Genomic DNA, 24,063 nt, shown 5'->3' on the forward strand with positions numbered 1-24,063 from the left:
AGCACTTGTTGTGTTCACTTGTTATGGGGTTTCTGGCGCCTATCCCAGCATGCACTGGGGGCACAGAGGAACACACCCCGGCCAGTCTCAGACTTAAAGACAAACGCACGTTCACGACCACACCTGCAGGTAGATGCTGATCCAGCTGTGCTGCAGGTTTTTCTGCCCTGTGGGAGGAAACGGACACAGAGGGAGCATACAGCTGTTAGGCCTCCGCAAAACAAGAGGGGTGGTACATCTGCATACCAAACAATCTTTTGTTTCTCCATCTGCCGCAGTCAGATCTCTTTTCAAAGCTCGCTGGCAGAGGGGAGGGATGTTTACAGTAAAGTCCAATTATGCTTTTTGTGCCAGAGTACATCCAATAAACCATAAAGCCGATGAATTACAGTTGTCATAAGTACAGTCATTTAGAGCCGAGGCACTAAGCTGCCCCTGATCGTTATGTGCTCCTTAAATCACGGCTGCTCTCTCTGAAGGAGAACACTAGCTGTGGATGTTGGACTGAAGCCAGGCATTTCTCTGTTTGGGCAATCTGTTGTGCTGCAGAGTTTAAACTGCTGTGAGTCACACAGCAGGAGGACCAGTGAACACCGCTGAGACTCAATAACCCCACAGGTTAAAGGCAGAAGTACAGAAGACACAAGAGGGAAGCATCCGATCTGCTGTGGGTCATTTCTGTGTTTGTTCACCACTCTAAGATAGAAAGAACCTCGCGTGTGCACAATCCATACATACAGTGTGTGGACCTCGCTATGCTAAGCTATCAGAGGGCTGAAATGATTCCATTGTGGTCCATTAGATTGCTGAGAATCCAGGGGAAGCCTAAAAATAACAGAACAGCCTCCAGTGATGTCACTTCGTGGCTAAGTTGCATTGTTGGTAATGTTGGCACCATTTTTTTAGAAGAAGCGCTGGATAATGCTAGACAAGGGGATCGCTTACCCACAATGCAACTGAGCAACATCACTGGAGATAATTTATGGGATTACATTCAGTCCTGCTGGAATAGTAGAACTACTTAAAGCCTGTTAAGACACTTAGATTAATAAATTGGCTTATCTAACCCTTAGTTTTGAAGGTCAAGGGTTTTTTATTTTGTAGACTTGTAGGTGTAACCGAGTGAAATCTTTCTTTTTAGAAGAGGTTCATTTTTCAAAATGTTAGTTTTTTTTAAAAATACACTTTTTAAATTGAACCATGAGAAAAAAAATATTTTCACCTCTTTCCAAATATGAAAAAATAAATAAATAAATCCTAAATTTTTTTTATTTTGTTTTGTCGGTGGGTGAAGCCGAGTAAAATGTTTCTTCTTTGAAGAGGAGCATTCTTATTGTAAGGCTCATTCTCCCAAGTGTTTGTTTATGTAACACTCGTTTTAATTAGTACATTTTCACCTCATTCCAAATATGAAAAAAGTCTCCTGAAAAAAAAGGTGGAAATCTTTCTGTGTTTTTTTCTTGTACCTGTGTAAAGCTGAGTGAAGTGTTCCTTTTTAAAGAGAAACACTATTACTATATGGCTCATTTTCAGAAACGTTTTTTTTGTTGTAATACTCGTTTTGATTTTAACCATAAGAAGAAAACGAAAATGTTCACCTTGTTCCAAATACGAAAAAAAAATCTCCTGAAATAAATTTTTTATTTTTGTTTGTAGGTGGGTAAAGCCGATTGAAATGTTTCTTTTTTGAAGAGGAACATTCTCACTGAAAGGCTCATTTTCCCAAGTGTTTGTTTATTAATACTTGTTTTAAATTAAATGTAAAACATTTTTTAGGTGTTTGGAACAGAGTGAAATTTCTCTTTTTTTTAGAGGTTCATTTTTCCAAGTGTTTGTTTTTGTAATACTCGTTTTAACTATCAGAAAAAAACTAAATTTAACATCCGGTTCCACACGTGAAAAATACATTCTTGTGAAAAACAATAATTCACCGTGTCAGTTTCACACTTGAAATTTTTATCCTGGCAAAAAAAAACAAAAAAATGTTTTTGACCATAAACAGAGAGCAAAACATATAGATCAGAATTAAAACAGCTCATCAGAAAAAAAAGGAATTCCTTGTGGGCAACCGAATGTGAAAAAGAAAAAAACAGGACAATTTTTATTTTTGAAGATTAACATTCTTTCAGGAAGGCTTTAATGTTTGTTTTTGTAATATTCGTTTTCATTTTAACCATAAGTAAAACAAAAGTGTTCACCCAGTTCCACTATTAGAAAAAAATAAAAATAAAATCACTTTAAACTAACTCCTTTATGTACTTAACACTGTGAGATTACAAAGTGAGGAAGAACTGCATCATGCACGTTTATATTCAGTGTTCAGTGTGGACATTTGTAAGTTTTTAAGTTGGTGTGCTTCCATATCCTAAAAGTACTGATCTCTCCTGGCTTTGTGTTTCATCTCAGAACAGTAACAATGCATGGGAATACCAGAGAAATGCAGCACATATCTTGTGATATAAACCATTTCCAGGATGATTTATCAAATTACCAGTTTCTCTGTCAGGCTGCCATGACATTCCTGAGAAACACTGATGAAGGCAGCAAGTCCTGGTCAGGAAATATGAGCCGCATTATTCTGTATTCCCCTCGTTTGGCAACATTTACACATTATCAGAGCGTTTGGTATTTACAGTGTCACAAAACGGACAGTCTCAACCAAAGCCTCAACAATCAGCCATCACATTTCTACAAGAGGAAAAGAAAAACAAACAAAAAAACAGAGACAGTGTTTTCCAAGTTCAGGTTGCAAACAGGGTTTTATGGGTTTGTTAGTCAAATAAAAAGTAAAGGCAGTAATGAGGTGAAACACACACACAAACCGATATGTGAGAGGTAAAACCCTCATGAAACGGAAAGCAGTGAGGAATGTATTAACGGCAGAGATGCTGCCAGCAACACTTGAACAAAGAGAAGACGAGTCGTGGTCACATTAAAAATATGAAACTGTTCTTTCTCTCGACATGTCACAGAAAGGTACAGGTGACAGGCAGGAGGCCCAGGTGACCATGGACACCTGGGCAGGTGACCATCCCGTCTGTGACCAGGTGACAGGAGGACCAAGCACCAGCACGCTGCCACAAATTCAGGCTACCGCACGAAGGCAACCACCGACTCACCAGCCACAGCCTCCGTAGAGTTCTCTGATAATCCTGTAGTTTCTCTTACGCTATTATATCTCTTGCACCAAAAGAGAAGCCACTGACTAACGTAATACTTGTGTTGGAGCAGGGTTGAAGTCTTTAACAATGTCTGAGAATGACACATACTTCAGAGTCCCTCAATGTGGACAGTTCAGATCTTAAGATGGAGCAGCTCAGCAAGGCAGCCTGCACAAGCATCGAGTGTGGGCCGCCTGCTCGCCTCACCTTTAGTTTAAAACACACAGTGATGGTCTGCTTAGCATCCTGGTTGGTTACTATTATTTTTGTTGTGGACAATAAAGTCACCAGTAGCATAACAACACAGCAGCATCGCCTTTCAACAAACTCACCAAACTCACCAAACTCATCTGGGACGGGGGGGTTCCCAACACGTCACACACAGGGACCACAAACCTGCAGTGTTTTGCCACACCAACTGAATTTGAACTTTGGACTTTCTTGCTGTGAGGCAAAAGCAGTTTAAATTACAGTACCATCTTCTCCACACAGACACTTGAGTGCAGTTACAGTTCCCCGTGTCTGTTTGGTAATTCAGCCTTGTATGCAGTCGATAGCCTCAAAGTGCGCTGCGGTGATCTCGATATAATAGAGGAGCTGTTTGTTCGCCTCAGCAAGAAGACGCCTTTTGTTCCTTTCTACAGAAATTAATAAGGTTTCTTGGAAACCTCAAAGAACACTAACACCACTAGAATCACTCAAGGGCACGGGCAAAATACTTTTCTTCTACATCACCATAATACTTATCAAAGGCGCTGAGGGCAATTTGTTATAATACGTTATCATTAAATCATCTTTTTTTGGCATCTTACTGGTATGTTTCCCTCTTCAAACACTTGCATGTGGTTTTGATCTCTTCGGGATAAGATCTCCGGTCCAAATGTACATCATATCTTAGTTTGAGAACTACACTAAAGAATGTGGTACATGTTATACATTAAAACTTCTCACAATTCTGGTCCTTGTTAGGATTTTTTCCCTATCTTACTCTCTCTACAAAGATCAGGGGTCATAAAAACATAGACGCTTTCGACCGAGGATTGGTGGAAACATGACGTCTTGCTGAAGCAACCCTTCTGCAGATCCACCAGCTGAACTCGGGTTCACGCAGCTGAAGGATGGTGCGGCTCCTCAATGCATCACTCTGCCGATCCTGTGAGAATAATAACTTCATCTGGTCAGGGTTCACCTCCGCTGTGAGAAATAGTGCAGCTCTGGTGGATTCAGGAGAGCTTTCCTGCTGTATAACTCTTACAGTCAACACAAAAAAATACCGCCCTTGAAAGCCAACCAAGTTGAAATGGAGCCCTGGAGTTCGTTCAGCGCTCGGTTCTGAACTTTTTTGTCTCTAAATCATAACGAGCACCAAGACTTTGTGTGGCTTCTCGCTCTTTTCTCAAGTGTGTTTGCAGAATCTGATATGTGCATTAACGCTCGACACCAACAACAACACCAGAAGAAAAGCAATGTGTAAAATATGTACATATCATTTATTAGCATACAAGTATTAGATTCATAAAACATCGGACTTCAACTGAAAACAGAACATATAAAAGTTCAGTTAACTGAACAGCAGATCGATAACATATGACAAAATCAAAATGATTAATGAAACATTATTTACATCATTGAAAATCACGATGATCGTTGATCTTTAAGCTATGGCATTCAAAAATCTAGACTTGTATATGCAGTTATTTCGTATAACATTCTTAGCCATAAACACTATAGTATATTCTTCCTGTATTAAGGTTTCAATAACAGTATATGATAATCTTAGGTTTTAGATTCCTGTTAGCAAGAAGTGAACAAAGCCCAGATGTGACTTCACAGTTAAGGCCCGGTCACACCAGAACGTGGTTCAATTAATCTGTGCTTCTTTGTGATAAATCTTAAAAGTGTCTGCATGGTCTCTTTTGTGGGGGAGTCAATACTCAGACAGAAGAGGTGAAACAAAAGTGAATGTAGAAACACAGCTAATGAGATATGGGAGCTTCCTCCATTTTGGACGAATTCGTGGGTCAAGTTCACCCGATGTGATGCTGCAAAGTTTGGCCGCTGTAGATCCTGATGCGACCGGGCCTTCGGATTTTAACAAAAGGCAACATTCAAAGCCATTACAGGCGCTGTCATCTAACAAGAGCACTTTTAATACTTCGGTCAAAGGCAATCTCACGATATATGAATAAATGCTTATTAGACATGAGTGAAAAAACAACAGTAGTCACTGAACACCGTGCGAGGCACAGTCCACAAAATACAGCCCCAAGAAAACTTGACATGAAAACTGGCATTAACAATATTACATGCTAAATACAGAGCGAGCACGACTTTTGGTTTTTCAGAGAGAATCTCTTAAATCAAAGATGGATCTGACTCTGACAGTCTGACTGGAATGTTTGGATCCTGACGAGGTTCAGCTTTAAAAGGTCAGACGCTACAAAGCAAACATGCAGGAAAGGCGATAAACTAGCAAGCACCTTCGCAAGAATACATAAATAAGAACAAAGCAAACAAACTGAGGTGTGGCACATGCAGCAAATCACACTAATAACCAGGGTTATCTCTTTTATTTTAATAAGTTATACCCTCAGTTCGGCCAAGACGACTTCTACAGTCCTTCATAAAAATAAGTTACCCTGTGTGCAGACTGCATTTTTCAAAAAGGAGTGTCGGAAAAAGAAAAAATATATATACAAAAGTTCATCATTCCAAAAAGGCGATTTTAGTCCAACATTAACGATCATTGGAGAGTCAATCAAATCATGTGTCGCTCCAAATCCACAACAAACTAAAAGCCATAAAACAGACTTGAACCTTAATTTGATTAACGGGGAAAGAGACGTCACAAATTATAATACAATTACAGTTGAATAAGTGTTGTGTGCGTAAGAAATCTCAGACTTGGTCATAAAGTATACACTACACGGGACATGCACATAATAGTAAGTGGACGGGGATAGATTGTAGAGACGCAGTATTAAGAGGTGCAGGTCTGGGTGGTCCCCTGGAGGGAGGTGCTGGGTACTGGTGCTGGGCTGCTGCGCGCCCCTTCAAGCTCCGTTCAACCAAACAGCTGCTGCAGACACAAACAGATTAGTTAATGACACGACACCGAGTGAACGTGAAGTAAAAACAGGAAAATCACAAGTGGAACTCATACAACTGATGACTCATCCACTGAGGCGCATCAGTAAAGCATGGCAGACTTCAGATTTCGTACTTTATAAGAGTTTCAGTCACTTGAAGTCATTTAAACACTCAACATCAACAAACATATCGACAAGAACCCACTCACACTTAACTGAAGCGTTAAAGTCCTCGCTATGCTCGCACTTCAACTGAGGCTTAACTAGACTTTCACTCAATTTTATGAAGACAATTTGCATTAAGCTTCTTAACTTTTGCATTTTTTGCTACATATAAAATGTCTTCTCTGGCAAAACTCAAGCATTTACAATCAAATCAAGGAGTCGGACTTACACTTAAACTGACAGTTGAACTGCAGTCAGTGCTTACACGACAACTTTTGACATCAAACTGCCTTTATCTTAAATCTTCAGGAGACCGTTCGTCTGCTTTCAGGGATCAAACTTCAGCTAACTCTTCAACTTTATTTGCCCTCAGCTGACTCTAAAACTTGGCCACTCAACTGCTGCTTTCACTGCAAAATGTCAAAATTAAATGTCAAAACAAAATGTGGCAAACAAATTTCCCCGTCTGTGGGACAAAGGAATACTGATTCTGAGAAGCTGTATGGAGGGACCGTTAGGTTCTGCCTCTGATCCGCCAGCGGAGGCATTAACAGAGCTGCAACAGAGGCAAATCGATGGTTGTGTGCCAGCAGTATAGGAACACAGGTGTGAATTTCTGATGGATCTCTGACAACTAAACAGACCTCATGCCTGTTTTGGTTCCACAACACCAGCATGCGGTATGAAATGACAAACTAGAGCAGTGCAATTGCAGAATCTGTCTGCCAAAGTGTCAGCTGTGATGAAGCTAATAACTCTCCTGATGTACATAAGATTAAAGTACAAATGTGGATTGAATTTCTGTATTCAATATCGTCAGATAAGACTTTGTTAAGATACCACTATTTTGTTATTGGTGTACTTTAGAGCTTAACACTGAACATAAATCTGAAGAACCGTGAACCGTACTAGTTATTGAGGATTTAGTCTGTTTGCTAGCCTACAAACACAGAGAAATGTCTCTATTCTCCTACTCAAGCATTGTATCAATAGTAGGTATAGTTCTTTCAGGTATAAAGGACGTGTAAACACGGACCAGAGTGCATGAGACATTTAAGTAAAAACGTCTTTGCCTGTGAAAGATATTCTTGGCAGGTGAGGGAAAACTAATTTCAGACAATGAAAAGAACAGCAAAGTAATGATGAATACCATTTATGCACGAGCATTTTCCAACATTCCCTGCTGACACTAAATATTCTCATGTGTACAGCCTAATTTACAGGATTGTTGGCGTGCTGTGGCCAGGCGGCAAGTTTCTACGTGGAGCGAGAACACGCCTCGTCAGGAGCTGAATGTCTTCTGTACAACATGCCAGGACAATGACTTGGTGCCATCTGCCCCTGAATGAATTCTCAGCAGTCAGGAGCTGCTCGGGCCAAGTCTGATTTTTCTACAGTGCAGCCATCCCCACTGGAGGTTGATCCATCATGCTGCACAGGCCTTCACCTGGGAGGCTGCTAGCCAAACAAAAAATCCTGCCTTAATCCTGCCAGGCCTTCAGCCATAATGTGGAGGGAGAGAGAATGTTAGACGACAGATTGATAGATACGTGATGAAGGTCGACACCAGTGTTTTTTATTGTTGTGGGTGCAGCCAGAGGCAGAGCATAAGTCAATGTTTCTTCCTTCTTTTTTAAATTTCTAGCCAAAAAAATGCAATTAAAACAAAATAAATTATGAGTTGGAAAAAAAAAACCTTTTTTTATGAGACAATTTTTTAATAAGAGTCGAAAAATCCTTCCAGAACTCTTCAGATCGTGGGACACATAAATATTTTATACAGAATGGATGGATGTAGAAGTTAGAAAAGACTTCCCTCCAGCTCTGCAGAGTTTATCAGCTGATGTTTTTTTTGTTTTCTGGCCTGAAACTTTACAGATTAAAGTTCAGCCTTCACTGCTTGAATCAACCTCATTTGCCGTTTTCAACAGAGACGATGAGCTGCATCATGGGAAAAACAGAGGGTCATCGAGTTAACTCACCAGACACAAACACTAGTCCAAAAACAGGCGACCGTTTCTCCGTAAGAACTTTATAAAAAGGTGACAAAATAAACTCAACAAATAGATTTAAACCTGCTTTCACTTTGGGCCCAAAAAATCAGTAGCAAACACAAATGCAATAGAATCAGAGCTCATCTGAACTCATGTTTTTTGCCCCCTAATAAAAGTTAAGTCCTCTTCAGTAGGGTCTGCTGGCTCTTTACTGCACAAACTTACCATCTACTTAAACTCTATTCATACAGGACTGGTATTACCAGGGGACCTCATGTGATTTAGAAATAGCCCCCCACATTTGCACGGGATAAGTCAAGTCTTTGTTTTACTCGTATTTACTGACAGTAACCCCAGGATACAGTGTCAAGGATTTCAGGAGCGAAGCATCTGTTCCTCAGCAGCTTCACTCCTAATATGGTCATTCTGCCCACTTCCTGCATGTGTTCGAAGCATAAATACATATTTGTAGGTCATCTTGATTGAGTGAAAGATGCTTTGTGGCTTCACTTGACAACCTTTTTCCTAACCTTCTCTGTCATCACTTTTTAATACAGCCGTTTATTTTAGCTGAATGAGCTGAGATCAAGTTTCTTACTTCAGCTGTGTGACAACAGAAGAACAGATGTTTGAAAAGAAATACAACCCCAAATCTCCGACACGGGATCGCCCTGTTTACACAGGACTAATATTATCACATGACCTCTGTGTTTAGCAAAACATGGTCAGAAATATTCTGCTGAATTTCTACTTTACAGATGACACACTTGACAGAGTCGCACAAGACTAAGATGCAATTATTCCAACCTACGTGAGGTTTCCGGGTCGTTCTAGTCCCATGAAAATATGGCTTTAATCATTATATCCACATAACTGACGATTATCAATCAAAAATCTCATTGTGTTCATACTACAAATCGTCATCCCTAAAATACTGTTTAAATTTTAAAATTGAGGTATTTGGTTGAAAATAACATGATTCTTGATTTTGGCTTATTGGTTCTAACATTTATTAAGTGCTTTTGAGGAAAATATCAAGGTATAACCAGATATCACAACATTCACGAGTGTAAAACCAAAACTATGACTATAGATTGACAAGACGCTCCGTAGAGATGATGGGAACCATGGAGGAAACAGGGAGGTCTCTTTGCCTCTCCTGAAGATGGCCAACAAGAGGAAGCTTTATCACAATCACATTGTGGCGGAGCTTAATGACGACTCAACGAGTAGCATGAGTCTGATACGGTGATATATCAGTCTGATCCCGAAGGAGACAGAGGAGAAGAGACCGTGGCAGGATAAAGAGGCTCAGACACGGAGGAGAACTGATACACTGTATGTGCTCTCTGTCTGCTCGCTGGCTGTGGTTTACCCTGTCTTTGACCATGGCAAAGCTCCAACGCTCTCTTCTCTCAACAGCTACTTATAAATGTCCTGGGTTTACATTCCTCAACAGGACATGTATATGTATCGAGGAGCTCGGCAGGAATTTCAAACGAGAAGATTAATCCCTGTATGCCTCTGTACGGTAGTAAGGCAATGGTTTATCCATCCAGAGGGGTCTGTGGTCTAAAACATATTGCCAAACACAACATTTCCCATTGGTGAAATATTTATGGGGTATATCTTGTCTGCCCCTTATGGTAGTGTCTATACTACAGTGCAGACTGGGCTCCCGCCAGCATCGACACAAAGTACTTTTCAGTATGATTTGGGCCCAGCACATCCTCGGATGACACCATGAAAAGGATCGCCGTAGTCTTATTCTGCACACAAGAGGAAAAGTGGGGATTTACTGTCGCCGAGACTGGAACAGTTTATGGGATGAGATGTGCTCCTGAGGCAAAAACCATGAGGCGTCTGCCAGGGTAAAGATCTGCAGATATATGAAAGCAATCTGTGGTTAACGATCGCTCTCTGCTGTGTCAGAACGTCGAAGCAGTCATGTGTAACAAACTGCGGGTACAAAGGAATGAAAAGTATGAGGAATGCTTTAATAAACAAAAAATATAATTGCTACAATTATATAAAAAATATATAAACGAGGAAGAGGATATTTTCTGAGCGTGGAAACGTTTCCCAGAAAATGTCTTCTTTGAAATCAATGACATGTGATCATATTTTAGGTGACTTTTGGTCTTAATAAGCTCCTTTTTTTTACCAGTGTAGTAAAATCACAGCTCACGAAGGAAGACTGGAAAGAGAATGTAACCAGCGTAAAGCAGAGCCTCTGATAAAAGTCCATCAACGCGTTCACTTGAGTGTGAAATATTCTTCCTGCCCTCTCAGTACTCCCCTCAGACACTGTCCTGCCTAATAACTTAAACACAGACACATCTATGGACTCACACACGTAGCCTCACTCCTACACATTTAAACAGGAGTGTCCACACCCAAAATGTCTCTTATTCAGAAGTTGATTTGGGAGTGTAGAAGAATATTGGCATGTGAATGTGTTCAGGCCAGGACTCTTATCCAACATGCAAAGTTTGGGGCAGATTTGACCACAAACAGTGAAGTTCTAGAAATGTCTTGCTTCACACTAAATTCAAAAAACAAGAAACATATTTGTAGATATGTATGTGAAACAAACGTGTAGTGAATTTCACACATGTAGGTGAAAGAAGTCCCACTGTGACAGCCATTTTGACCGACCCATGTCCAAAGTTTGACTTTTGCGCAACGTTTCATGGGTTTTTCAGCCCTCAGAAATAAAAACATCTCACTGCAGGATGAGCAGCCGAAGCCATGAAATCCGACCATGCCAATTCCTCCGGTGTGAGATGGATGTGGTAGAAGCCCGGCGGCCAGCAGAGTAAACAAGGAAATGGGCTATTAGGACTAAAATGTGATAATTGTTTGATTACAGCTACTTAAGGACATGTAACTGCAGCGAGTCTGCCGTTGTGCTGAAAGGACACTTAATCGCAGCTGGGTTTGGCTGGTTCATGTGTTCTGGACGGTACCGCTCCGTCAGAGCTTCATGTGCACACTGTACAGCCTTCAGTGACGTGATAGACAGAAGAGTGAGCGCTCTGCAACCTGAAGTCATAAAGTCCTTTAAAAGCTTTATGAAACAGGCCTCCTGACTGTACAGCAGTTAACTAATATTACTCACAGATGAAGAAGCTTTTAACTTTGATGTGGGATTTTTTTCTTTGAATGCAGAGGAGGCCTGAGAGAAACAGCACACATAAAGACTGAACCCTCTTTTATTACCGCTCTTTTGACTCGAGACCCTTTTTCTTTACTTCCTAAAAGGAAAATGTCCGTTTCATAATTTGAAATAATTATTTAGAAGCTTTCAAAATGTTATTTGTGTTGTACATCAGCCCAGCAGCTGATCTGTTCTACATCCACTTCATGTATAGAATATAAAAACACCAGACTCACCGCGGCAGCTTTTATCTCGTCAGGCTTCTGTCTTCAAAGATGGTGACTTCAATCTTTAGATGCTTCAGTCAAGGAAAAGCACTCGGAGCAAGTTTGGGCTCATTTTACATTCAATCAAAATCAAATAAAATATGGATTCACTTCACTTGGGACTTAAAGATGAATAAAGTATAATGCTCTTGCAGCACCAGCCTCTTCCAGCCTCTGGGTGGGTGCTCGTCTCTGCAGAGGCTGACTGACTTTTGAGGGCTGGATTAGATAAATCATAGCCTTTTGAAGGGTACGTATGTTGATACAAGACACACACTAGCAAGCTAGGCTGACCACTAACCTTCACTTGTGAGCCATGGCAAGTGACCCAACTGTCAAATACTTGGGGACACTTCGTACTTTTACCTCAGCGCTCTGCGTTACGCTCTGATTCCAATAACGAACTCGTCTAACTCGGTGCTTTAGCGGTCGACCCCAAAGCGTTAGTAAATATTGTCTTTGTACGGTTTTGAATGTAACTTTATGTTTGTCGTAAAGGATTAACACATTATCACATCGTTTTTTATACAGCATTTAGACTTTTTCAGGGGGGATTGGTGCTGTGAAGTGCTGCGTTGGTCTTAAAAAGTCAAAAACCTGATAGCTCATGGCATAAAAAAACATGTTTATATTAGTTTTTCTTTAAAGAAAATCACACTCTGGCTGGACTGGCACATGATGATAAAAAAAAATTTAAGCCTCAGACTTGGAGGCAAATGAGAATACTCAGGTGGTTGTATTAAGCAGTCACATCATCAGACAGTTACAAATGCAGTCATCATGTTTCCTTGGTTCGAATGTTAAAACAACAGTTCAGGTGAGACATTCCTGTCAATCTCCCAGCGCTCCTGTGCCAAAGTCAGCACAGCAGCCCGACAGTGTCGGAGAAATAATCCAGATCACTGTCAGCCCAGTAAAACCACAGACAAGAGGGGGAACAAAGCTCAGCTGTGAACAATTTCAGTCATATTTTGTTATCCCTAATCTCCCATTGCTGCCCAGTTACAATTAATTGGCATGTTGAGTCACTCCCCCCCCCACACACACACAGATGCTGGTACAGTCAGGATGTCGGCGCACACACTGATTTTATGCAGATGCTATGGATTACATACTAACTTTTATCTGGTGTTTTTACAGGGTATCCCTACATGGCGCTGGATTTCCTGTAAGCTGCCCGGACTGCTGCTTTCCATTTTCATCCAGCAGTTACAGGCAAAGACGTGGTGGAGGCAGAAGGCCTGTAAATCACTGAGTCTATTAGGTCATTGTAAACGCTCCTTGTTTTACTTAAAGCTGTGGTGTGATTGCATTCACATGTCCTCATCTCAGCGTACGTCTACCGAGTTAAAGGAACCCGAATTATTCGACGTACCGTTCCTCTTTCCCACACAGGCTCATTCTTGTGTAACAGGATTGTTTTTATTATAAAAAAAAAAAATCGACTGTGCTTCTAATTTGTTTGCAAGGCGGGCAATCTGAGTTTAAGTTTATTCTTACTATTGTTTTCATTGTGTTTCCCATGAAATATGGAGTCAGACGAATGCCTGAAATTAATCTATTTAGGGGATCATTGTTCACAGTTTATTTACAGTTGAACAAGGCTCGGCAGCTCGGCTGTGTGAAAAGAACAAACAGCGTTTCTTGGCTTCGACAGACTCTGAAAAGTAGGATACGACTCGCAGGCCTCTCTCGATGGGGTCGGTGAGTAGAAGGCCTCGCGGTGCGTAGATCTTGTCATTCTGCTCCTGAATGTACTTTGCAATCTTCTTCAAAACCTGAATGAACACAGCAGACACAGACTCAGATACATTTCACTGGTGTGATTGTTACAGAAAATGTAGACGTGTGTGAATACTCAAATATTTACCATAGTATTTACACGAGACAAACGTTTTCATTTTCTATTGATTTGATTCTCAATTAATCATCTTCTCTGCTCTACACACATCCTCCATAGTGTTCTGTTTGTATGTACGAGTGTAATGTAACGTTCTAAACAAATCACAGCAGCAAATCATTTCAGACTGGATGTGAAAACAAAGTTGAAACTGACTGATCTTTGTTCAGATTATAAGAGACAGAATCACCTGAGCTCACAAATCCTGACAACATCTGGCTGTCGACTGTCGTTAGTCTGTTTGTCTTTTTTGTTACCGTCTACCACTCAGAACACTTTGTCCCAGTTAATCTGCTCGTACAACACTGGCAAAATTAATAAAAAAACATGAAGGTTTGCAATTTAAGACAGTTATCCTCTAATTAAAATACTAAAACTCCACTCAGCTGGTGACATTTTTGTTAAAACTGCAGTATTTATGTCTAGATTATTGACTGACCAAGTAGATTTTCCTGCCTTTAAACTCGAGGGCTGGATGTCCGACCTCAACACGTTTTTCTGGTACCAGGACCAGTACCAATCCATACCGGTTTTGTCTAGGCAATTTTCCATTGTCTTTGTCAGCTTGCTAGCGGTTTAATGCACAGGTATGGCTAATCCTCTAAAGAGGAAGAGGATTATAAATACAGAGTTTATATTCTTAAAAGTATCTAAAAATATTTTACAAAATCATTTTGGTGTCTTAATGGTAGCAGACTTCAGAGCCTGAAGTCTTCAAATATCTAGTTTTGAGCAACCAACAAAGCAAAACCCAAATATATTCAAATTGCAATAATACAAAAACAAAGAAAAGTGGCAGAACTTTAAGATCCAGACAATGTTTAACTTAAAAATAATAATAATTGACAATACTGCATCAAATTAATTTCTCTTATTTTTCTGTGGTAGGTTCTGTTGCTACCTGGAGTCAATCTAGCTAATCTTTGTTTGGCTAAGTGAGCAACCGGGGGATCCATCTAGCCAATCAAACGCATTCTTGAACTGAAAAGTTGAACAACAGACTCCGTTTTTTACTTTGGTAATGACCAGTCCTTTCAAACTGCATGACTTTACGAGTTCTCATAAAACCCAAACTAAGCCAAATGTTGTTTTTTTTTTTTTATCGCAGTTCTCTCCTGTCCACTGAAAGACAAATTCACAGAGTAGAGAAAGACCGCTGACATACGGATCCATTTATAGTCTGCATGAAAGGGGCCAAAAGGGATTTTACATGTACACAAATCATAGTTATGTGCTCGCTCTCCAAAAAGTTACTGATTTACAGCCAAACTATGGGGCTCTACACAGCAGCAACATAGCTTCTGACAGTACTAGTCAACTTTAACCATCTCCAATGTCATCTATACACCGTGTCATTGATATGTATACATGTAGCATTCAAAGCCTGATCCAGGACCTCTACTGAATGGATGGTGATGTTTAGGGCTGGGTATAGCATCCACATGATATGAGCCTCTATGAGTTCTGAGTATGGTACCAATACCAGTTATTTACATAACCCTTAATCAATGGAACAAAAGAGGCCAAACCCCTCAAATGTTAATATTGTCTCCACACAGGCACTTCAGGAAATCAGAAACTAGCTAATCAAAGAATAAGTGAGCTGGATTATACATCTGACCAGGCATTTGATTTAAACAGTTTAAATACTCTTTTCAGTCCAGTTCTTGGGCGTTCCCTTCACTGCATGTTTTAAAAGTTTCCCAACTAACCTGCTTCAACTGTTCAGCTGGTCAACCGTCGCTGATAGCAACCAACACCAAAGGCTGACCATGATCCGATCATTTGAAATCATGCGTATTGGGGCAGGACCCCCCAGGAGCAGGTTGAAAAACACTGCTATAATGCTACAAGTGTTGATTCTATCATAAAGAACTGCAACAAAAAAATGTACATTTAACAATAACACCAATGGTGCTGAGAGGAGGATTTTAGATCTCCAAATAATAAAGAGCAGATACAGTCACAGAGACTTTTCTGACTCGTGACATCTCCTCCGACGGGCCTGGGTTACCTCCCCAGTAGCAGCACAGTGCCAACAGTGCCAACAGAGCTGGACCTTGAATGTAACCCCACCCTGAACTGAGCAGGTGACAAAAAGCCATGACAGCAGCAGCAGGGCTTCGCAGAAAAACACAGGATATTTGGACAAAGCTTTGCTGTTGAAAGAGTGAGCGTGCAGCGGTGCTGAGAGACATGCTGAGCTGATTGTTTGTTAGGATTTCAGATGTTTTAGTCAGGGAACAAACGGGTTTTAAACAAATGCTTTGAGGAAATAGAATGTTTTCAACAATAAGCTTCTTTTTTTGGATATTATTGTCTTTCGATCGTGTCATCATGTATTGTTTCATTCATCTCACGACAGTTTTCAGTGACAAAAGTTAGCACATGTGGGGGAAAAGATGTAGACCTCCCAACTACGCCTCCTTCAGAGTGTAACAGTCCCTCAGTTTCAGAGCTCTGCACAAACAATGAGATTCACTCAACATATTAAAGTGAAACTCTCGCCAAAATGCAACCTAAGCTCTATTTGTAAATGTATATGTCGTATAATTGCGTCGAAAGAGGCACTTTTAAGATTTACCATAGTCTTTTTCTTTTGATCAAACTCATTTTCAATGGGAGTGCTACGGGCACTTTTACGCTAGCATCAAAATCGCTCTTTTTAAAACAGTAAGAAGGCTCGACACAACATGAAACTTTAACAGGAAGGCTTGCAGCTACTAATGTGAGTTGTTCAAAAAGCTTCTTTTTAGTAAACTCTGTGTACACAAACAATGTTCTCAATGCTCGTGTTCATGTGTAGAGACCCTGGTGATACTACCAGCAAAGTTTCATGTTGTGTCGTGCCTTCTTACTGTTTTAAAAATAGAGATATCGATGCTATCGTAAAAGTGCCCGTAGCACTCCCATTGAAAATTAGCTTGCCTGTAAAACGAAACTACGGTGAATCTTAAAAGTGCCTCTTTCGTCGTAATTATGCATTTATACGAAGGTCTGACTCATATTCAATCACAAATAACACCTCGGTTGCTTTTTGGCGAGAGTTTCACTTTAACTTGATATACTGTAAATACAATTAATTACAGAACTACGTACTGATTCCACAAGCAAACAGATGGTATAACAATCTGATGCATATGGGCAAATATAAAGCAGTGTATAACCATGGATGTAAACAAACAAACAACATAATATACAGACATATGTGGCACACTACGATGTAAACATCCATCGTGCATCATCGTTGTTTGATAAAGTATAAATGTGTACGATGGGTGACGGTTGCTAAGACAGCCTGTCTTCATACATTTGTACTAAAACAGAAAACACACATTTGACACTGTGACATTGATGTTTCTCTACTGGGAGCTACATAAAATATAGCCAACATCAAGTCGACATGTTGTTCCCCTACCCGAAACTTTCAGCTCCCTGGCAATCTCCCACCAGCCAGCTGGCACGTTAGATCGTGTTTTTGTAATAAAAGGAGACAAATTTGGATAGATAATTCATTATTCTAACATGACTTCAGCCTCAACCTGTCCTTGTTAATGTCACGCTCTCAACTCAAGCAACAGAAATCTAAATTAGAAACAGGGCATCAGGCTCAAAGCACAATGCCTTGTCACGCTGCACAGTGTCGGGACACAGTATGATGAGGGCATAGCTGGAAAATCTTCACAGCGCTAAACTGTGACACTGAAACTGAATCAAAATCACGTCCAAGATGAGAAAAACTTTTTTAGAATTTGGTTGCAGAGTTCCTGTCTCTGGTTCTTGTTTCTGGTGGAGTGTGATGTTTTTGGCTAAAATGCTAAGACTTGGTCTTGATTGGAACTTGGCGAAGATGTTCAAAAGGTTTTAGACAAATGCTTGTCAAAAATGTATGACGTGTTTTTATCATTTTCAGAGTAACTTCAGTCCCTCAGAGGGCTGAAGCTGAATCCGACAAAAACTCGCATGGATTTGAGATTTGACAGCTGACAAAATTAAATCTACATGATGTGACCTCATTTTGTATATTACCTCCAGGCTGTTTAATAACCAGCCACAGTCATTCTAACTGTGTGAAATATCTCTCACCTTCTCATAGTGAGTCTCCATACACAGGAAGACGGTGTACGCTGTGAGGCAGGCCAGGCAACCTTCAATATATGACTGGCTTCCCAGCTTCTCCGCTTCAGCATACAGGTTATTTAGTGTCCGCACCGTCTCCTCAAACTGCTGTTTGTCAATCTGAAACACAAGAAGACCCGAGGGTTAAAATCATTAGACAGGGAACACAGCCAGGCGTGTATTTGGACGGCAGTGTGTGAGTGCTTTCTGCCTCTGTTGGGATATTCAAGTGGAAACTGGTCTTATTAGCAGCAGATCGTTTTTCTCCACTTCTTTCCATCTTTAGATAAATGAGGGGCTGACTTTTCTTGGAGTGGTCATACATCAGGGGAGTGCTGGGCCTCTTTCCCACATTGGAAACACCTCCTGGAATTATTAGGATGCTTTGGCCAAACGCTCTGGGAATGTTTTCACTCAATAGCTGACTGGACATTCGTGCTGAAAGCAGGACACACACAGTGGCACCAGGAAGGAATCCTCTCCAGTGGCACAGGCTCACCTTGAGTAAGATAAAGACGCACTGTAGCTTTGCTGTTCTGCAAACTGCACGCAGCTTTTGGCAGACAAACTGGCCGATCATCAAACCAGAGGTTCTCAACAGTTCCTCAAATGAAGGCCTGCTGCAGGGAAGACGGGTGGAGGTAGAGAACTGCTATACTCAGAGGCTGTTTAGACTGGGTGATGGTGCCCACCGTGGAACAGATGATTTTTCTGAAGCTGTTTACATTTGTTATCAACATCTGTCCTGAGTGATCCAATCACAAGTGCACAGCTTTACGCCCGTCGGTTCATGGTATTAATGTGCCTTGAGTGACCACTTGTTATCGAATCCTCCTTCAACGCTCTACATGCATATAAACACATACATCAATGGAACAAACTCATACAATGTTTTCTTCACAAATAAAGAAATATCTTCATGTATAATGTTGCCCGCAAAATTTGAGCCTGGAGACTTTCTCCATGGGCTTCAAAGAAATAGCCTGTATTGTTTTATTAGTTACGGTTTACCATCGATAAAATGTTGTCCTCTTTCATAAATTTAACTGACACTTCTTACAAGGAAAGAAACAACTCCATGTTTTGCATTTAATGCCAAAGACAGCATGAATTATACAACGTTTGTCATAGAAAAGTTTCAAAAAGTTTGTTCCTCCTGACTCAACATGATTCGTGAAGAAGCGTGGGAATGCTGCGATCACTGGTTCATGGTTAGTTGAAACAGACGCGTGTTCGCAAACATCTGCTGCTAACATTGGCAGGATAACAGAGCACAAACACTTAATTTACATTACATTGAATAACATCAAAATCAGACAGCGTGTAATCTATTCTGCCTGGTGTTGTGAATTCTTCCTCTAGTTTCACAGAAGATGCCAGTTGAGCGGACAGTTGCTCTATGTGGCTCAGACCACCTCCGAATGTGCGTCTGAGTGAGCGGACCTCAAACGCGTTCTCAAAGTTCACACCTGTACTTAAAGGTGTCCATCCACTCGTGATCAGATCACACAGGACACATGAGGATACCAGGTCTGAACAGCCTCTCTGTGATACTGAGGGGGGGAAAGAAGGAGCCTCCAGACTAGACGAGGAGCCAGCCAGGGACCTCCTGAGCCTCTGTAAACCCTCCAATGTTCTGCTCCCTTGTGCCTGAGGAATGCAGCAACAAGCTCCAGCACATCAGTGGTCTTAGGCGTGTTTGGTACCAGCCATGGAGAGCCTTTGTTCTCCTTCTAATTTTCCAATTCAGAGGCTGCCGTTCAAACCACATCTCTCCGCCTGAGCATCTTTCCATTACATCTGACGCAGCCATATTTGCATTCCAAAAATGTCAGATGAGCGTGCAAGGCTACAATTTCAAGCGAGGAAGAGGATATTGTCTTAATTGTTTCTGTCACTAAATATGACTTGAACAGAGGAAATAAGTATTAGACACAGGTCAGTGAAAATTACCAGCTCTCAATTAATGAAACGCTCTTGAATGATTTGGCAATCTGGCTGCCAAATACATTCAGAACACTGCGTGCTCTCCCTGTTCTTTGGCACAGTCCTCCGACAGCATTACAACAGGAAAGAGTAACCAAAAATAATAAATCCAGCAGCTTGAGATAATTGCCTGCAAGAATGTGATGTTACTGCATGCAAACTGCTGCAAAACAGAATCTGAACTATATGGCAAAATCAAACGCTGGTGTCAAAAAATGGCAGCTCATTTTTAACAATGTGTTCTGCAAACATCCTAAACATGGAAGCCACTGAACAGCTTGTCATTATACTGCATATTTCACAAACAGGGACTCCAGCAGAACATTAAGAAACATATGTGTGAGGACCTTTTGATGATGAGGGGACCTTTGCATTAAAGCATTCTCCATTTGTCCAGCACTTCAGTGAGTGTGTGTGTGAGTGTTGAATCCGACCAGAAAACACGGGAGACCACCCAATCAAGAGGGAAGTGCCAATAAACCACCAGTGAGCGGATGAAGTGTTGTGAAGCTGCTCGTTTCATGTGGTGCGTGCATTTCAAAACTTAAGCTTCCTGTCCTGCGAACTATGAACTGTTTGGCTGGCGGCGTCTTTAATGTGGCGAGCAGACTGTTCGGTCTCAGCGACCCGTTCTTCCTCCTCAACATCATTACCGATGCCAGCTCTCAACCCACTTCCACTGCGGTTCACACAAAGGCAAAGTCCAGCCGGGGTTCTGTGGAGATGCTGCTGACAGTTTTCTTCACATTTGGCTTCATTTCCACTCTTGATTAGAGACACCCGTTTGTTTCCTGTGCCAGAGCAGTGACTGCACTACACATCCACTCGGATGAAGGATGATTTTCCAATGGCGAATGCAACATCAAGTGAAATTATAATATTAAATCAATTTTCTAATTTTCCTCTTTTCTGTAGAATCGTTCTGCTCCTAAATAACCTGGTTTATGGCAGGCAGAACCTGTAAAACTGTAAACTGATCCGCCCGGGTGGAACAGTGGCTCAGAGGTTTACATTGCGGCCTCAGAGCAAAGAGGTTCTGGGTTTAAATGTGGAAGTTCACATGAATTTGCAGTAATGGACATGGATTTGATTATATCTGGTCCACAAAAGTGGAAAATGCATCTACAGCACCCATACTTGCAGTGGAGGTTTCATAACGTGCCTATTTAGAGTGACACACTTGGTATAACACTTATAAAGTGTTATATAAAACAGGGTTCGTACACTTTTTTCAAGGTCAAATTCAAGCACTTTTCAAGCACTTTTAAGGGTCATTTTTTAGATTTTCCAGCACCTTATTGCTGGGGTGAAATACGTATCTAAGGGTGATTTTTTTTCTTCACTTTTTATCACAGTTATGTACATTGTATCATGCTGTAAACATCTAAAATTATATTTTATAATAGCAAAAACTTCAGAAATTAATTATCCAGTCTGATCCCAATTTTGTGAAAGACACAGAGTTATAATGTCAAGCACTTTCAAGCACTTAAACCAAAATCCAAGCACTTTTCAGACCTTGAAAACACAACATTGAAATTCAAGCACTTTCAAGGATTTCAAGCACCCGTACGAACCCTGATAAAACTTTAACACTGATGAAACACAATAAAAAGAGCAAGAGCAATGAGATACATTATAGAAATGCATACATAAGAAAGGAAATATCGAAAAAGCACCACCATAAAATTAAAAAGAGAAAGAGAAAATTATCTCACGAGGTGAAGATAGAACAGTGTGTAGATTTTTTTCCAAAGCATGTAGGACTGACAGTCCACAGTGGTTTGGTATAATCTATGTTTTTTTGAATATGCATAACAACGACAAGCCCTGCAGGTGGTGCGTGTCGTACTACCCTTTCTAACTATCTGGCATTAAAAAAGGTCATGTTGTAATATTCTCACATTGGTCATATCGCCCAACCCCACTGCTTAAACCGGTCTGAACACCAGTGAGTCAAAGACAGGACAGATGTGTGAGTGTAACTGAACCTACCCTGGTCTCCATCTCAGACGGGAACTTGGTTTGGAACTGGCACACGGTGCCGTTGGTATAATCTCTCTGAATGAAGACTTTGGCAGCGACGGCTGCCTGTTGCCTCATGTCCTGCAAGCTGTGAGTCTGAGAAAAAAAGAACAGGAGATAACAATTATACAAGATCATATCAACATATGATACAATCTGGACTCTGGAGTCTATTGATAAGTAAATACACTGAGCTTGATTTATTTATAGTGACATTGAGTATGTATATACAAGTACAGGCAAGCTAAGAAAACTAGTTCAAAGTGCTGATGGAAGGCTTTCACAGAGTATCTGGTTTATGTCTGTAGACTACAAACATTTTAGAGGGATAGATCTGAGACTCACAAGCTTTAAATTTGTAATTTAAAAGGTGCACTATGTAGTTTTTAAGCAGAAGTTCTGATCAGAGGAGAAAAGAAAGTTTACAAGTGGCGAACCCTGCCACCTTTCTTAACATCAAACAGTGTTCTGGGACCTTATTTTCCTCTGAGAACAGATTGTTTATTCACTTATGGAAAAGATATTTCTGAGTTTATATTCTTACTAGGGGTGTTAATCTCAGGTTTCATCACAATATGACATTAGGTCGATTCCTTGGACGCTGATATCACAGAGTCTGCCACGATACGATTTCAATCTCAAGGAAACAAAATATGATTTGACAATTTTATTACTGAACTCTTCAGTGGAAATATTATTTTATCAATGGTTCCAGATATTTAAATGGGAAACCTGAAATCTGTTTTTGTTCACTCCCTATTTTCATAAAATGAAAGTACTGTTTAAAAAGGAGCAGCTCATGGACAGAAATGGTGACACAGACCTGCCATGGGAATTTCAAAATAAAGGCGTATCTTAAGGATGGTGGCGATATGAATTGATGCTATTGGATCGTTGATTATTGAAATGATTTATCAATCCAAATCGATGTATCATTACACCCTTAATTATTACTTCATTAATATTCTGAGTTTGAATTTCTTCTTCAAATCTACATAGTGCCCCTTTAAAGATGTTCACTCACATTACTTATATAATTATATGAGTGTCAGGCATAGATACACTAATATATGGACTAATAATCCTTTCAGCACTGAACCACATCTGATGTACTTGGCCACAGTTACTTTGTCTCTACAGGAGTTGCACTTACACACTGGTTTTATTTGCCCTTATTGATCAGCTGTGAGCTTGTGTTTTCACTCTCAGAAGATCAAGACAGCTCACGAACACTGTCAACAACTTTCCTCACTATTACGCCATCTTAAATCGTGTTAATACTGTCAGGAGGTCGAGTTTTTACAAAGAACCACAACCTCTTTTTTTCTCCTTCTTCTCCTTCCCCTCCTTAAAGCCAAGTGTCCCCTGTGGTTTCATCGTGTAAATAAAACAAAAGGGATCTAATTAGCACACTGCTAATAACTCATCAAACCCAGCTGGCTCATTACTATCTGGATAAATAACACTTTGCTGGCACTCCCGCATACATGAGTCGTGTCAGAAAAATCGTTAGCAAGTACGCGACTGCTACAAGTGAACAAGTCCGGCCAAGTTACCGACCGACCGTTGGGCTAACCGCCGAGCTAACGCTCGTCAACTTCCCACCCGTGTTTCTCTCCGACAAACTCCCAGAAAACTAAACAGAATGTGACATCGAGGCTGAATCACTCTCACACCGCTGACGTGTGAGAAATAATGGTGAAAATCGTCGCAGGCTTACCTCTGCCATGGTCAACTTGATTTCTGTTTATCTTCCGCTAGCAGCTTTTTAGCACGTACGGAGGAATAACACTTCCGGGCGGAACGTTTGTGTCGGAATAAACGTTCCGGTTAGAGGGGACTGACACTCGTGGACAAAAGTAACGAAATATACGTAGTATAAAATCATTAAAGGTACTTTATTCGAGTATTTTGATTTTATGTTTCTTAATACATTTACCTCGCTGCATTCAAATGGTAATTATAGCACTTTTTAATCAGCAATATGAATTAAACTGTGTATTTATTGTCTCTCCAGATTAAAGGATCAATTGTAATAATCTAATATCATAACAGGCAATATGATAAAATAATTCCGGGCCTTTTGCATGCATAGTGATTTATTTCACATTGATATTTAAAGGTGCACTATGTGAAAGATAGATTTTTTTATCTGCTTAAACAAACTAAATAATCAAACTCTCTTTGTTTTCATGACT

General features: G+C 40.5%; 1 protein-coding gene across 2 annotated transcripts; it reads right to left on the reverse strand.

The window, feature by feature from the left end:
- Positions 1-4,632: 4,632 nt before the first annotated feature.
- LOC115582199 (golgin subfamily A member 7-like) lies at positions 4,633-23,694 on the reverse strand. 2 transcript variants are annotated; one of them, XM_030418015.1, is made up of 6 exons: positions 23,586-23,694; positions 21,836-21,961; positions 17,822-17,974; positions 13,512-13,613; positions 11,806-11,858; positions 4,633-6,237 (listed from the first exon to the last, which is right to left on the reverse strand). In XM_030418015.1, the coding sequence occupies exons 1-5, from the start codon at positions 23,592-23,594 to the stop codon at positions 11,817-11,819; spliced, it is 432 nt and encodes a 143-aa protein (XP_030273875.1). In that variant the 5' UTR covers positions 23,595-23,694; the 3' UTR covers positions 4,633-6,237; positions 11,806-11,816. The 2 variants fall into 2 exon arrangements, with proteins under 2 accessions (XP_030273875.1, XP_030273874.1); XM_030418014.1 differs by having other exon boundaries at positions 4,633-6,240.
- Between the last annotated feature and the right edge of the window lie 369 nt (positions 23,695-24,063).

Source organism: Sparus aurata, chromosome 5 (genome assembly GCF_900880675.1).
Source record: "Sparus aurata chromosome 5, fSpaAur1.1, whole genome shotgun sequence".
Classification (NCBI taxonomy): Eukaryota; Metazoa; Chordata; class Actinopteri; order Spariformes; family Sparidae; genus Sparus; species Sparus aurata.